This window comes from Sturnus vulgaris, chromosome 34 (genome assembly GCF_052056855.1).
Source record: "Sturnus vulgaris isolate bStuVul1 chromosome 34, bStuVul1.hap1, whole genome shotgun sequence".
Taxonomy (NCBI): domain Eukaryota; kingdom Metazoa; phylum Chordata; class Aves; order Passeriformes; family Sturnidae; genus Sturnus; species Sturnus vulgaris.
In genome coordinates, this window is record NC_142276.1 from 730,050 (window position 1) to 743,658 (window position 13,609).

A 13,609-nucleotide genomic window follows, 5' to 3' on the forward strand; every position below is an offset into this window, starting at 1 on the left:
AGAAGGGCTGCCCCCCCCTCAGCGCTGTTACCTGAGGGACCGCAGGGGCGGGCAGGCCCCCCCTTCAAGGGGACAGAATTTCTTCCCCTCCTCAGTGAGTATAGAGGGGCTTGGGGCCCCCCACTATCACCTGAGGGGATGGGATTCTTCCCCTATGTCACCTGAGGGACTGGGACCCTCCTACAGTGACTTCAGAGGGGCTGCCCGCCCCCCTCCTCCCCCCGCTGTCACCTGAGGGGCTGAGGACCCGTGAGGGCTGGCGAGCCCCCCCACCATGACTCCACAGGGGCTGGGACCCCCACACGATGCCACCCAAAGCACCCAAGGAGTGGAACATCCGGACATGACAGGACACCCCCACAGTGAGGGACACACCCTGCTGCTGTCACCTGAGGAGCTGAGGTGAGAAGGACCCCATAGGGGACGGCATTTCCCTCACCCGTGAGTCCAGAGGGACTGGGATTCCCCATAGTGGCTCCTGAAAGGCTGTGTTGTCCCTACCCCTGCCCTGCTGTCACCTGAGGGACTGGGACCCCATACCGTAAGTCCAGGTAGCTGAGACACTTCTGTCACCTGAATCACTGGGACGCTCCCCACAGTGAGTCCTGAGGAGATGGGACCACCCCAATGTCACCTGAGGGCACAGGACCCTTCCTGAGGACTGAGAACCCCCTGAGCAGCTTCACTGGGGGCTGGGGACCCCCTCCTGGCCACCTCCAGGAGGTTCACGACCCCCCTCGGCTGCTCCCAGGACACTCGGGACCCCCCAACTGCCTCCAAGGGACCCCCCACTTCATCCTAGGGGGCTCAAGACCCCCCTCCATCTGCCCCCTGGATATTCAGGGCACCCCCAGTTCTCCAAGGGGGCTCAGGACTCCTCCCCAAATGTTCTTTGGATACTCAGGATCCCCCCCCAGTTCTTCAAGGGGTCTCAAGACCCCCCATCCCACCTGCTCCCAGGACATTTATGACCCCCCCCTAGTTCTTCAAGGGGGCTCAAGACCCCCACCCTAACTTCCCCTTGGACACTCAGAACCCTCCCAGTTCTTCCAGGGGGGCTCAAGACCCCCACTCCAGCTACTCCTTGGATACTCAGGAACCCCCCAGTTCTTCCAGGGGGCTCAAGACTCCCACCCTAACTTCTCCTTGGATACTCAGGACCCCCCCCAGTTTTTCAAGGGGGCTCAAGACCCCCAGCCCAACTGCTCCCTGAATACTCAGGACCCCCACCCCAAATGGTCCTTGGATACTCAGAATCCTCCCAGTTCTTCAAGAGGGCTTAAGACCCCCACCCTAACTTCTCCTTGGATACTCAGGATCCCCCCAGTTCTTCAAGAGGGCTCAGGACATTCAGGACCCCCCCCAGTTCTCCAAGGGGGCTCAAGACCCCCAGCCCAAATGGTCCTTGGATACTCAGAATCCTCCCAGTTTTTCCAGGGGGTTTAAGACCCCCACCCTAACTTCTCCTTGGATATTCAGGACTCCCTCAGTTCTTCAAGGGGACTCAGGACCCCCACCCCAAATGGTCCTTGGATACTCAGAATCCCCCCAGTTCTTCAAGGGGGCTCAGGACCCCCTACTCCAGCTGCTCCCAGGACATTTAGGACCCCCCCCAGTTCTTCAAGGGGTCTCAGGACCCCCCATCCCACCTGCTCCATGGATACTCAGGACCCCCCCAGTTCTCCAAGGGGGCTCAAGACCCCCAGCCCAAATGGCCCTTGGATACTCAGAATTCTCCCAGTTCTTCAAGGGGGCTTAAGACCCCCACCCTAACTTCTCCTTGGATACTCAGGATCCCCCCAGTTCTTCAAGGGGACTCAGGACCCCCACCCCAAATGGTCCTTGGATACTCAGAATCCCCCCAGTTCTTCAAGGGGTCTCAAGACCCCCCCTCCAGCTGCTCCCAGGACATTTAGAACCCCCCCCAGTTCTTCAAGGGGGCTCAAGACCCCCAGCCCAACTGCTCCCTGAATACTCAGGACCCCCACCCCAAATGGTCCTTGGATACTCAGAATCCTCCCAGTTTTTCCAGGAGGTTTAAGACCCCCCCCCTAACTTCTCCTTGGATACTCAGGACCCCCTCAGTTCTTCAAGAGGGCTCAGGACATTCAGGACCCCCCCCAGTTCTCCAAGGGGGCTCAAGACCCCCACCCCAAATGGTCCTTGGATACTCAGAATCCTCCCAGTTCTTCAAGGGGGCTTAAGACCCCCACCCTAACTTCTCCTTGGATATTCAGGACCCCCCCAGTTCTTCAAGGGGGCTCAGGACCCCCACCCCAAATGGTCCTTGGATACTCAGAATCCCCCCAGTTCTTCAAGGGGGCTTAAGACCCCCACCCTAACTTCTCCTTGGATATTCAGAATCCCCCCAGTTCTTCAAGGGGGCTCAGGACCCCCTACTCCAGCTGCTCCCAGGACATTTAGGACCCCCCCCAGTTCTTCAAGGGGTCTCAGGACCCTCCATCCCACCTGCTCCATGGATACTCAGGACCTCCCCAGTTCTTCCAGGGGGCTCAAGACCCCCACCCTAACTTCTCCTTGGATACTCAGGACCCCCCAGTTCTTCAAGGGGGCTCAAGACCCCCAGCCCAACTGCTCCCTGAATACTCAGGTCCCCTCCAAAGGGGGCTCAGGACCCCTACCCCAGATGGTCCTTGGATACTCAGAATCCCCCCAGCTCTTGCAAGGGGGCTCAGGACCCCCTACTCCAGCTGCTCCCAGGACATTCGGGACCCCCCCAGTTCTTCAAGGGGGCTCAGGACCCCCACCCCAAATGGTCCTTGGATACTCAGGACCCCCCCAGTTCTTCAAGGGGGCTCAGGACCCCCTACTCCAGCTGCTCCCAGGACATTCGGGACCCCCCTCGGCTGCTCCCCGCGAGTCTCAGTCCCTTCTGTCACGACAAGGCGCCCCTGCCATGTCACCTGAAGGTGAGCCTGGGGGGGCTGTTTGTCATCCACGGGCCCCGTGACCTTTGCTGGGACCTTCCCCGGGGGCAGGAAATGGCTGCGACAGCGACGGCAAGGGGGGTGGCGGTGGGGGGGGGGGGACGGGGGACGGGACTCAGCCCCCACCCCCCTAAACAGAGACAAACAACCATGTCCTAACCCCCCCCACCCCAAAATTCCACCCCAAAGCGCTCCCCACCTCCCCCCCCCCACCCCTCCATGACAAGAACTCGGGGACACCGTCGTTCCATGGCTGTATGTACACAGGGGCGCCCCAAAATCCGGGTGGGGTGCACACGAGCCGAGGGTGTTGGGGGGGGTCCCACAGAGTGACAGCGCCCCCCACCCCGAGAGGAGGATGGGGGGCAATTTGGGGCGGGAGTGGGGGGGGGGGGGGTGTCTTTCCATCTCCCCACGCCTGCTTCAGCTTCCCCATCCCCCCGAGTGATTTAGGGGTGTCCAACTCTTCTTTCCAGAGGTGAAATGGAGGGGGGGGGGGGTGCTGTGACAATTTGGGAGGTGACGATTTTGGGTGGTGACAACAATCGTGTCTCCCCCCCCCCCCCCCCCCACCCACTTCACGTGAGCCAGGCCAGCGCCAGGTAAAGCCCCAGGGCCAGCGCGGCCGTGGGACCCCCCCCGTCCCCCCAGGCCACCGGTACCAGCACGGCCAAAGCCAAAACCACCCCGCACCCCCTCAGGGCTCCCCCCAAACTCGTCCCCCTCCCCCGGGGGGGCCGCGCTGGCACCACCAGAGCCCCCTCCACCGGCCCCCCCCTCCCCAGCAGCACCGGGGGGCTGCAGCGCCCCCCACCCTCGTAGCGCAGGGCCATCTCGTTGGCCAGCGAGGTGTTGGGGGCTCGTTCGGGGAAGGGGGGACCCCCGTTTCTCGGGGGGGGGTCGCTGTCGCCGGGGTCCCCCCGCAGGCGGCGCAGGTGGGACAGGTAAAGCTGCTCCAGCTCCCGCGCCACCGCCTCGTCCTCGGCGCCCTGGGTGGGGTGGTGGGGGGCACGGTTTGGGGTACCCCCATCCTCGGGGAGGCACGGTTTGGGGTACCCCCCCCCCTTCCTTGAGGGAGGGGGGCACCCCAGTTTTGGGAGGAGGAGAAGGTTTTGTCTCACCTGTGCTGGGGGCTGCTCCGCATCCGGGGGGGGCGTTGGGGCAGGGTCAGGCTCTGTGGGAGAAAAAGGGGAGAGAGGGACCCCCAAAATCTGGGAGATCCTCAGAATTGAGAGGGATCCCCAAAACTGGTGGGTGCCCCAGTAAATGGGGTGCACCCCCAAATTTCCTGGGGCAGCGATACTTACCTGTGCTGTGATCGGGGGGTGGGGGCTGCACGTCCTCTGCCTCCTGTGGCCTTTTGGGGGGGGGACACACGAGTGTGGGGGGGGTCACCAGAGAGGACCCATTCCCCCCCACCCCACCGCCCCAAATTAGGGCTGGGGGAGCAGCATCTACACACCCCCCCCCCCCCCTAGAATGTGACCCACATCCGGGGCCCGGGGGGTCCGGGGGGAACCCAGGCACGCGTCACATCCCCCCCCCCCTCAATTTCGGGGGGCACATGCGGGTGGGGGGGGGGTGGGGGGGTTGACCCCCATGCAGATTCTCCCCCCATCCCCCCCCCCCCCCCCCCCATCTCTTACCTGCCCTTCCCAGGCCTCATCCAGATCCCGGGGGGGGGCGGCTCCCCCACCGCGCCCCCCTGCCCCCCGCCCCCCCCCGGCGGCCCCCCCCCGCCCCCGAGGGTCCCAGGGCCGGTATTGCCGCAATCGGGTCAGGGGCAGCCCCAGAGCATCGGCGAAAAGGACCCGCCGGGACCCCCCACCCACACCGGGGGGCGCGGGGCTCTCGGGGTCCCCAGGGGGGGCAGCGGAGGCTTCGGGGACCCCCGGTGGGGGCTCGGGGATCTCCGGGAAAGGGGGGGACGGGGTCGAGGCGGGCGGGAGAGGGGTCCCAGCGACCGAAGGGTCATGGGGGGTCGGGGGGGGGGGTCTCAGGGGTTTGGGGGGGGGTCCGGGAGCGCGGGGGGGGCTGGGAGGGGCCCCCCCCGCGCGGGGCACGCCGGGAGTCCGGCCACGGGGGGGGCGCCGGGGCGGAGGCGGGAGCCCGGGCCATGGCGGAGGGGCGGGGCCAGGAGCCGCAGCGCGGGGGCGGGGCCAGCCCCGAGGGGGCGGGGCCTGAGGGAGGGGCGGGCTCAGGCAGGTTGGGGGGGGGGGGCGAGCTGAGGGTCCCGATGGGAGGGGGCTGGGAAAGAGACCCCCCCCTCCTCCTCCTCCTCCTCCTCTCCGCTTCTGGGCTCACTGAGGGGTGTTTGGGGGGGCTCTTAGAGATCGGGGGGACCCCCGGAGGGGTCGGGGTCACATGGGGAGGGGTTAAAGGGTCATTCCTGGGGGGGCAAAGTGTGTCCCCCCACACCCCCCCCCAGTGTCTGCAGGTGTTTGGGGAGCGCTGGGAGTTAAACGGGGTCCCCTGAGTCTGGGGGAGTCCTGGAAACTGGGGGGGGCGTCTTGAGGGTCCCCCCGGTTCTCATGGTTCCCCAGGGTCTGGGGGAGCAAAGAGGGGTCCCCCCCATATCCGCTGCCCTTGGTGGGGGGGGGGGTCTCTGGGGGGACCACCCTAAACACCCGGATCACTCTCCCAAGGGGTTTTTGAGGGGTCCTGAGAATTTGGGAGGGGCTCACAGGGGGCTTTGAGGGGGGTATTAAAAGGTCCCCACCCTGCACCCCTGGGAGCGGTACTGGGGTTCCCTTCATGACACCCCCCCCCCCAAAAAAAAAAAAAAAAAAAAAAAAAAAGGCGCCTCGCCACAAATGAAAATTTTGGGCGGTGCTGATGCCCCCCCCCCCCCCATGGGAGGGGAGGCAGAAAGGGGGGGCGGGGGGGGGGGGGGGGGGCAGAGGACCCCAGGACCCCTCCAGGTGTGGGAGTGTTCTCTGACATCACCCATAAAAAGCGGGGTGCCAGGGCGGGGCAGCGCTCGGGGTGCGGCAGGTGAGCAGATTTTGGGTGGGGGGGGTGGGCAGCGAGCGAGGGTTTTGACACCTGGGACCACCCAGGTGGGCACAGGGGGGGGGGTCCCGATTTTTGGGTGGGGGGAAAACCAGGCATCAACTCTGCTCCACCACCCCCCCACCCCAAAAAAAAAAATCCACCGCACCCCCCTCCCTCTTTATTTCCTGCCCGCTCGGGCTCAGTTTCGCGTCTTTTCGAGCTGGGGAAATCCCAGGGGTGGAAAAACTCCCAACCCCACCCCGAAAATGGGGAGGGGGTCCTGGGTGCTACACCCAGAACTGTTTTGGGGTAAAAACCCAGAGAATTCAAGGCCGGAATGCTTCGAAAACTGATTTTTAACCGAGTGGATTTGGGGGGCGGTTTGCATAGAAAAGAAAAGGGCAAAAGTCGGGGCCTGCAGGTGGAAAAAGCCCCCAAAATTTGGGGGGTGTCGGGGAGGAATCTTTGTGGTTTTGGTTTTTTTTTCCCCCCTTTCCGAGCAGATTTTATGGATTTGGGGCCATTTTTCGGCTTTTTGGAGGAGGTGTTAAAGTTGATTTTTTTTTTTTCCGACAGCGTCATTTTGGGGCATTTTGGGAGTTTTTTGGCCGGGTTTGTGGGGGATGGGACACGGGGGGGGGGGGGGAGGGACAGACACCCGCAATTTGTGAGACCCCCAAAAGATTCGGGTTTTTTTTGGGGGAAATTTCTGTCTGTCTGGTTTAGGGATATCTCTGCCCAGCAATTTTTAGGGTGTTTTATTAAATTTTTGGGGCGTCTCCTGCCATTTTGAGGGATTATTTTGGCGCATCTCAGCCTGGTCCGTTCGGGGCGTTTCTACCTGACCATTTTCGGGTGGATTTCTAATTTTTTTTTAGGATGTTTTTGAGCTGTTTCTCCTCATTTTGAGGATTCTGTTCAGACGTTTTAGGGTTTCTCTGGCTGATAAATCCGGGCTCTCTCTGCCCAGATGTTTTGGGAAGTCTCTCCCCATTTTGAGTTAAATCTTTACGACCATTTTTAAGGTGTTTCTGCCTCGCTGTTTTTTGGGACATTCTGCCTCATTTTAGGGTGTCCTTGGCCATTTTTTTGGGCATTTTGTGCCTCGTTTTGGGGTGTCTCTGGCCATTTTTGGGTGTCTGTGCCATTATTTTGGGGCTTTCCTCCTCGTTTTGGGGTGTCTTTGGCCATTTTTGGGTGTCTGTGCCATTATTTTGGGGCTTTCCTCCTCATTTTGGGGTGTTTCTGGCCATTTTTGGGTGTCTTTGCCATTATTTGGGGTCTTTCCTCCTCATTTTGGGGTGTTTCTGTCCGGGCTTTTGGGGCGTTTCTGCTCTCTTGTTTTGCGGCATTTTTTTGGGGATTTTTGGGGTGTCTCAGCCTGACTGGTTTGGGGTGTCCGAGCCTCATCATTTGGGGTCATTTCTCTGCCTTTTGGGGTGTTTCTGCCCAGCCAATTCGGGGCGTTACATTTTGGGGCATTTCTGCCCGTTTCGAGGAGTTTCTCCCTGGTTTTTTTCGGGCTGTCTCTGCCCATTTGTTTTGGGGCATTTCCCAAATATTTCAGGCCATTTTGGGTTGTTTCTCTCAGGTCTTTTTGGGACATTTCCCTGCTTTTTGGGGTATCTTACCATGCTGGCTCAGGGGTTTCTCTACCCTCCCAATTTTTAAATTTTTTTTTTTTTTTTTTTGGGGCCGTTTCTTTCAATTTTGAGCCGCTTCACCCCACACATTTCAGGGCATTTCTCTGCCGTTTTGGGGCATTTCTCTGCATTTTGAGGTGTCTGTTTTAGGGCACCTGTTTGGGTCTGGGGGGGGCCCATCCCGGCCCCCCGCCCCCGCCGTGACTCAGGGCTGTGGTTTCCCGTCTATAAATCGGAGGTGGAAGCGCCCGGTGTTGCCCAGAGCCATGGCGGGCGCCCGGGACCCGTGAGCTGGGGGCACTGGGAGCCACTGGGAGGGACTGGGAGGCGCTGGGAGCTCACTGGAGGGCACAGGATCGATACTGGGTGGGACTGGGGGGCACTGGGAGGCACAGGATCGATGCTGGGGGGCACTGGGAGGCACTGGGAGCACACTGGGAGGCACAGGATCGATACTGGGTGGGACTGGGGGGCACAGGATCGATGCTGGGTGGGACTGGGAGGCACTGGGAACCACTGGGAGGCACTGGGAGCACACTGGGTGGGACTGGGAGGCACTGGGAGCCACTGGGAGGCACTGGGAGCACACTGGGGGGGACTGGGAGGCACTGGGAGCCACTGGGAGGCACAGGATCGATGCTGGGTGGGACTGGGGGGGACACAGGATTGATACTGGGAGGGACTGGGAGCCACTGAGAGCACACTGGGAGGCACAGGATCGATGCTGGGTGGGACTGGGGGGCACAGGATCGATACTGGGTGGGACTGGGAGGCACTGGGAGCACACTGGGAGGCACAGGATCGATGCTGGGTGGGACTGGGGGGCACTGGGAGCCACTGGGAGCACACTGGGAGGCACAGGATCGATACTGGGTGGGACTGGGGGGCACAGGATCGATGCTGGGTGGGACTGGGAGGCACTGGGAACCACTGGGAGGCACTGGGAGCACACTGGGGGGCACAGGATCGATACTGGGTGGGACTGGGAGGCACAGGATCGATACTGGGTGGGACTGGGGGGCACTGGGAGCACACTGGGGGGCACTGGAGTGATGCTGGGTGGGACTGGGGGGCACTGGGAGGGACTGGGAGCACACTGGGGGGCACAGGATCGATACTGGGTAGGACTGGGGGGCACTGGAAGCACACTGGGGGGGACTGGGAGCACACTGGGAGGGACTGGGAGGCACCGGGAACACACTGGAAGGCACAGGATCGATGCTGGGAGGCACTGGGAACACTGGAAGGCACAGGATCGATACTGGGTGGCACTGGGAGCACACTGGAGGGCACTGGCGTGATGCTGGGTGGGACCAGGGGCACAGGATTGATACTGGGTGGGACTGGGGGACACTGGAGGCACTGGCTTGATGATGGGTGGCACAGGATCGATACTGGGTGGGACTGGGAGGGCACTGGGAGCACACTGGGGGGGACTGGGATGCACTGGGAGCACACTGGGGGGCACAGGATTGATACTGGGTGGAACTGGGAGCACACTGGGGGGCACAGGATTGATACTGGGTGCGACTGGGAGGGCTCTGGAGTGACTGGAGCGAACTGGGAGGGAGACTGGGAGCAGTGCGAGGCACTGGGTGGGACTGGGATGGACTGGGAGGACCGGGGCCGGAAAGTACTGGGGGAAACTGGGAAGGACTGGGAAGGTAACAGGGATGGATTGGGATGGGCTGGGAATACACTGGGATGGACTGGGGAGATACTGGGAAGGACTGGGAGGACCTGCGGCTCACTGGGGATACTGGAAAGGACTGGGGCAAACTGGAAATGGCTCGGTGCTTACTGGGATGGCGATACGAGGGACTGGGATGAACTGGGAGCTCAACAGGGCGATGGTGGATGGGACGTGCCAGTGAAGGATGGCACTGGGCTCAGCCCATACTGGGAGCACTGGGGGATACTGGGGAGGGCCAGGACGGGGGGGGGGGGGGGCCGCTGTGTCCCCCCCCCCCCCTCCCCCCTCCCCCCACGCGTGTTCCGGGACCGGCGGTGACGCAAAGGGGGGGGGAGGGGGGACACGTGTCCAGGCCTGTCACACGTGAGGGGAGGGGGACAATCGAGGAGGGGGGGGAGGGGAGGGGGAGGGGGGGAGGGGTCTCACCCCCTCTGACCCCCCCCCCCCACCCCCCCTCTCCCCCCCACCCAGGCAGCGCCGCCCCCCCCGAACCCCCCAGGACCGACCCACGGTGCTGACCCCGCGCGGACGGGGGGGTCCCTCGGCGCACCCAGGTGGGGACAGAACCCCCCCGACAACAAAATTTTGGGGAGGGGGGGCTGTGTGAGTGTCAGGATGGAGGGGTTCACCTGTCGTCCCCCCCCCCCCCAACAGGTGCCCCCCCGAGGGGGGGTCGTGCCCCCCCCGTGCTGCACGTGCAGCACCCCGGGGTGTTGGTGATGCGAACTCGGCTGCCCCCGGCGCACGGTGAGACCCCCACCCTCAAACCCGCCCTTGCCCTTTTCGGGGGGGGGGGGGTGTCCTCCCTTTTGAGACCCCCCGCCCCCCAAAAAAACTCCTTCAGGTCTCCCCGGTTTTGAATGGGGTCCCAAAGACCCCCCCGGCCGCGATAGAGACCCCTCCCCTTCCCCAGCCGGCAGCGACCCCCCCCCCACCGCCCCCCGGCGCTGCGCAGCCCCCCAGGTGAGTGTGGGGTGAGGGGGGGGGGATTTGGGGGGGATCCCAGACCCCCATCCTCAATCCTCACACCCCCCCCCAAAAAAAAATCGCCCCCAGGCCCCCCCCGCCGTGAGCCGGGGGAGGTGGCTCAGTGCCTGCGGCAGCTGGAGAGGATCCAGGAGCTGGAGCAGCAGGTGAGGAGACCCCCAAAATCCCCCCTGAACCCCCCCCCCAGTCCGACCCTGACACCCCCCCCCCCAAAAAAAAAAAAAAATCTCCTCCCCTAAATCTGTGCCACTCCAGATTTTGGATACCCCCCCCCCCACAAACCTGTGTCCCCCCGAGATCTGGGACCCCCCCCCCCCTAAACCTGTGCCACTCCTGACCCCCCCAAATTTTGGATACCCCCCCCCCAAACCTGTCTCCCCCCGAGATCTGGGACCCCCCCCCCCAAACCTGTGTCCCCCCGAGATCTGGGACCCCCCCCCCCTAAACCTGTGCCACTCCTGACCCCCCCAAATTTTGGATACCCCCCCCCCAAACCTGTGTCCCCCCGAGATCTGGGACCCCCCTCCCCCAAACCTCTCCTGCTCCTGTCCCCCCTCCCAGATTTCCGACCCCCCAAACCACGTCCCCCCCGTACCCCCCCAAACCCGCGTCCCCCCAACTCATCACCCCCATGTCTCCCCAAACCTCGTGCCCCTCCCCACCACCCCCAAACCCCCTGTGTGACCCCCCAAAATTGTCCCCCCCCTCTCCCCCCGCAGCTGGCCCGCGAGCGGCACCGCCTGGGGCTGTTGCAGGCTCAGCTCCTCCGGAGGGGCCCCCCCAGCACGGTAAGGGGAGAAAAACGCACCCCAAAACAGGGCTGAGGGGTTGGGGTCGCCCCCCCCTCACCTCTGTGCCCCCCCCACCCCCCCCCCCCCCTCCAGGGTCCCCCCGGCAAGGGCCAGGCTGGGCTCGCCCAAATTTGGGGTCCTGCAGCCACCCCCGAGGCAGAGGGGGACCCCGAGATGATGCTGCCCCCCCCGGGGCACCCCTGGGAACGTGGGGGGCTCTACCCAGGTGAGTTTTGGGTTTGGGGGTGTCCCCTAAATAACGGGGGAGGGGGGTGTGGGTCCGGCTGACCCCCCCTCCCCCCAGAACTGGAATATTACCGGCTCAGCACCGCGAGACCCCCCTACACCTACGCCACCCTCATCCGCTGGGTGAGTGCCCCCCGAAACCCCCCCTGGGCTCCCCACATCCCCCCCCGTGTGTCCCCAAATCCCCCCCCCCCACAGCACGGGAATTGTCACCCCCTCCCCCTATCCTGGAGCCCCTCCGTGTCCCGTCCCCCCCTCCCCAAATTGTCCCCAAAGGTCCCCAAAGCTGCCGTGTCCCCCCCCTCGCCACTGACCCCATGTCCTTGTCCCCTGGATGCTCCCCAGAGCCCCCCCCGCAAAGGGTCCCCAAAGCCCCTCAAAAGTTTGTCCCCAGCGCTCTCCTGCCCCCCTCAATGTCCCCAGTGTCCCCAATGTCCCCAATGTCCCCTCAATGTCCCCCCAATGTCCCCCATGCCCCCTCAATGTCCCCTCAATGTCCCCCCATGCGCCCCCAATGTCCCCAGTGTCCCCAATGTCCCCCAATGCGCCCCCAATGTCCCCAGTGTCCCCAATGTCCCCAATGCCCTCTCAATGTCCCCAATGTCCCCAATGCCCCCTCAATGTCCCCAATGTCCCCAATGCCCTCTCAATGTCCCCAATGCCCCCTCAATGTCCCCAATGTCCCCAATGCCCTCTCAATGTCCCCAATGCCCTCTCAATGTCCCCAATGTCCCCCAATGTCCCCCAATGTCCCCCCAATGTCCCCTCAATGTCCCCAATGTCCCCTAACGTCCCCAATGTCCCCCAGTGTCCCCCAATGTCCCCCCAATGTCCCCAATGCCCCCTCAATGTCCCCTAACGTCCCCAATGTCCCCCCAATGTCCCCAATGTCCCCAATGCCCTCTCAATGTCCCCAATGCCCCCTCAATGTCCCCAATGCCCCCTCAATGTCCCCCAATGTCCCCAATGTCCCCCAATGTCCCCAGTGTCCCCAATGTCCTCTCAATGTCCCCTCAATGTCCCCTAACGTCCCCAATGTCCCCAATGTCCCCCAATGTCCCCAATGTCCCCCCGCCCCCCCCCAGGCCATCCTGGAGTCCCCGCAGCGGCAGCGCCCCCTGGCGGAGATTTACCATTGGTTCAGCCGCAGGTTCGGCTTCTTCCGGCACAACACCCGCACCTGGAAGGTGGGGACCCCCCTGGGACCCCCAAACACAGCCTGGGACCCCCCTGGGACCCCCAAACAACCACCCCGGGACCCCCAAACACAGCCTGGGACCCCCAAACACAGCCTGGGACCCCCCTGGGACCCCCAAACACAGCCTGGGACCCCCAAACACAGCCTGGGACCCCCCTGGGACCCCCAAACACAGCCTGGGACCCTCAAACACAGCCTGGGACCCCCCGGGACCCCCAAACAACCACCCCGGGACCCCCAAACACACCCCAGGACCCCAAAATACATCCCAGGAACACCCTGGGACCCCCAAACAACCCCCAGGACCCCCAAACACACCCTGGGACCCCCAGACAACTCTCAGGACCCCAAATACATCCCAGGAATCCCCCAGGATCCTGGAACACCCCCCGGGACCCCAAAACACCCCCCAGGGACCCCCAACTGTCCCCAGAACCCCCAAACATCCCTGGCATCCCCCACACCCCAAAATCTACCCGGGGATCCCCCCCAGGACCCCCCAAACATGAACTCCTGGGACACCCCAACCCCCTCCAGCACCCCAAAATAATCCCACCCCACACATGGGACCCCCCAAACCCCCCCCCAAAAATCACCCAGCACCTCTCCAACCCACCCACAACAACTCAGAGACCCCCCCTAAAAACCTTAAACCCCCCCGAAATCCCTTCGGGGATGTGTGGGGGGTGTCATGCAGCCCTTCCAAATCCCGATTTTGGGGGTGTCCCCCCCCACTCCCCACCCCCCCAGAACGCCGTTCGTCACAACCTGAGCCTGCACAAATGTTTTGTGCGGGTGGAGGCCGCCCGTGGCGCCGTCTGGACCGTGGACGAGGCCGAATTCCGGCGTAAACGTGGCCAGCGTTACCCCAGGTACCAGCCGGGACACCCCAAAATATCCCCAAACACCCCCCCCAAAAAAAAAAAAAAAACCCCAAAAACCCCACCCCATCCTTTTGCCGATAACTCCGGGCTAATCCTCTCTAACCTCCACAGGGATTGTGACCTCAAGTATTTTATAACCCCCCGAAGCTGAGGGTGGGTAGGGGGGGGGGGGGACCCCCAAAATCAACCCCCCCCTCACCCCTCCCCACCCAATCCACGAGCAAA

The 13,609-nt window shown here is 63.3% G+C and overlaps 2 protein-coding genes across 2 annotated transcripts; one reads left to right on the forward strand and one right to left on the reverse strand.

The window, feature by feature from the left end:
* Positions 1–3,185: 3,185 nt before the first annotated feature.
* Positions 3,186–4,929, reverse strand: LOC148220613 (uncharacterized). Its single transcript, XM_088155033.1, has 4 exons — positions 4,595–4,929; positions 4,256–4,305; positions 4,070–4,122; positions 3,186–3,937 (listed from the first exon to the last, which is right to left on the reverse strand). The coding sequence occupies exons 1-4, from the start codon at positions 4,612–4,614 to the stop codon at positions 3,527–3,529; spliced, it is 534 nt and encodes a 177-aa protein (XP_088011159.1). The 5' UTR covers positions 4,615–4,929; the 3' UTR covers positions 3,186–3,526.
* A 135-nt stretch (positions 4,930–5,064) lies between these two features.
* On the forward strand, positions 5,065–13,609 carry LOC148220614 (forkhead box protein P3-like). Its single transcript, XM_088155027.1, has 9 exons — positions 5,065–5,149; positions 9,933–10,025; positions 10,335–10,411; positions 10,985–11,053; positions 11,150–11,282; positions 11,361–11,425; positions 12,388–12,489; positions 13,251–13,372; positions 13,496–13,609. The coding sequence occupies exons 1-9, from the start codon at positions 5,065–5,067 to the stop codon at positions 13,533–13,535; spliced, it is 786 nt and encodes a 261-aa protein (XP_088011153.1). The 3' UTR covers positions 13,536–13,609.

Excerpts from the sequence above, each read along its gene's own strand:
- LOC148220614 (XM_088155027.1), top strand. The coding sequence starts at position 5,065 with ATGGCGGAGGGGCGGGGCCAGGAGCCGCAGCGCGGGGGCGGGGCCAGC. Across the intron at positions 10,026-10,334 it reads TCGGCTGCCCCCGGCGCACG|GCCCCCCCCGCCGTGAGCCG; the intron begins GTGAGACCCCCA and ends AATCGCCCCCAG. Across the intron at positions 11,426-12,387 it reads ACGCCACCCTCATCCGCTGG|GCCATCCTGGAGTCCCCGCA; the intron begins GTGAGTGCCCCC and ends GCCCCCCCCCAG.
- LOC148220613 (XM_088155033.1), bottom strand. The coding sequence starts at position 4,614 with ATGAGGCCTGGGAAGGGCAG. Across the intron at positions 4,306-4,594 it reads ATGAGGCCTGGGAAGGGCAG|GCCACAGGAGGCAGAGGACG; the intron begins GTAAGAGATGGG and ends CCCCCCCAAAAG. Across the intron at positions 4,123-4,255 it reads ACCCCCCGATCACAGCACAG|AGCCTGACCCTGCCCCAACG; the intron begins GTAAGTATCGCT and ends TTTCTCCCACAG.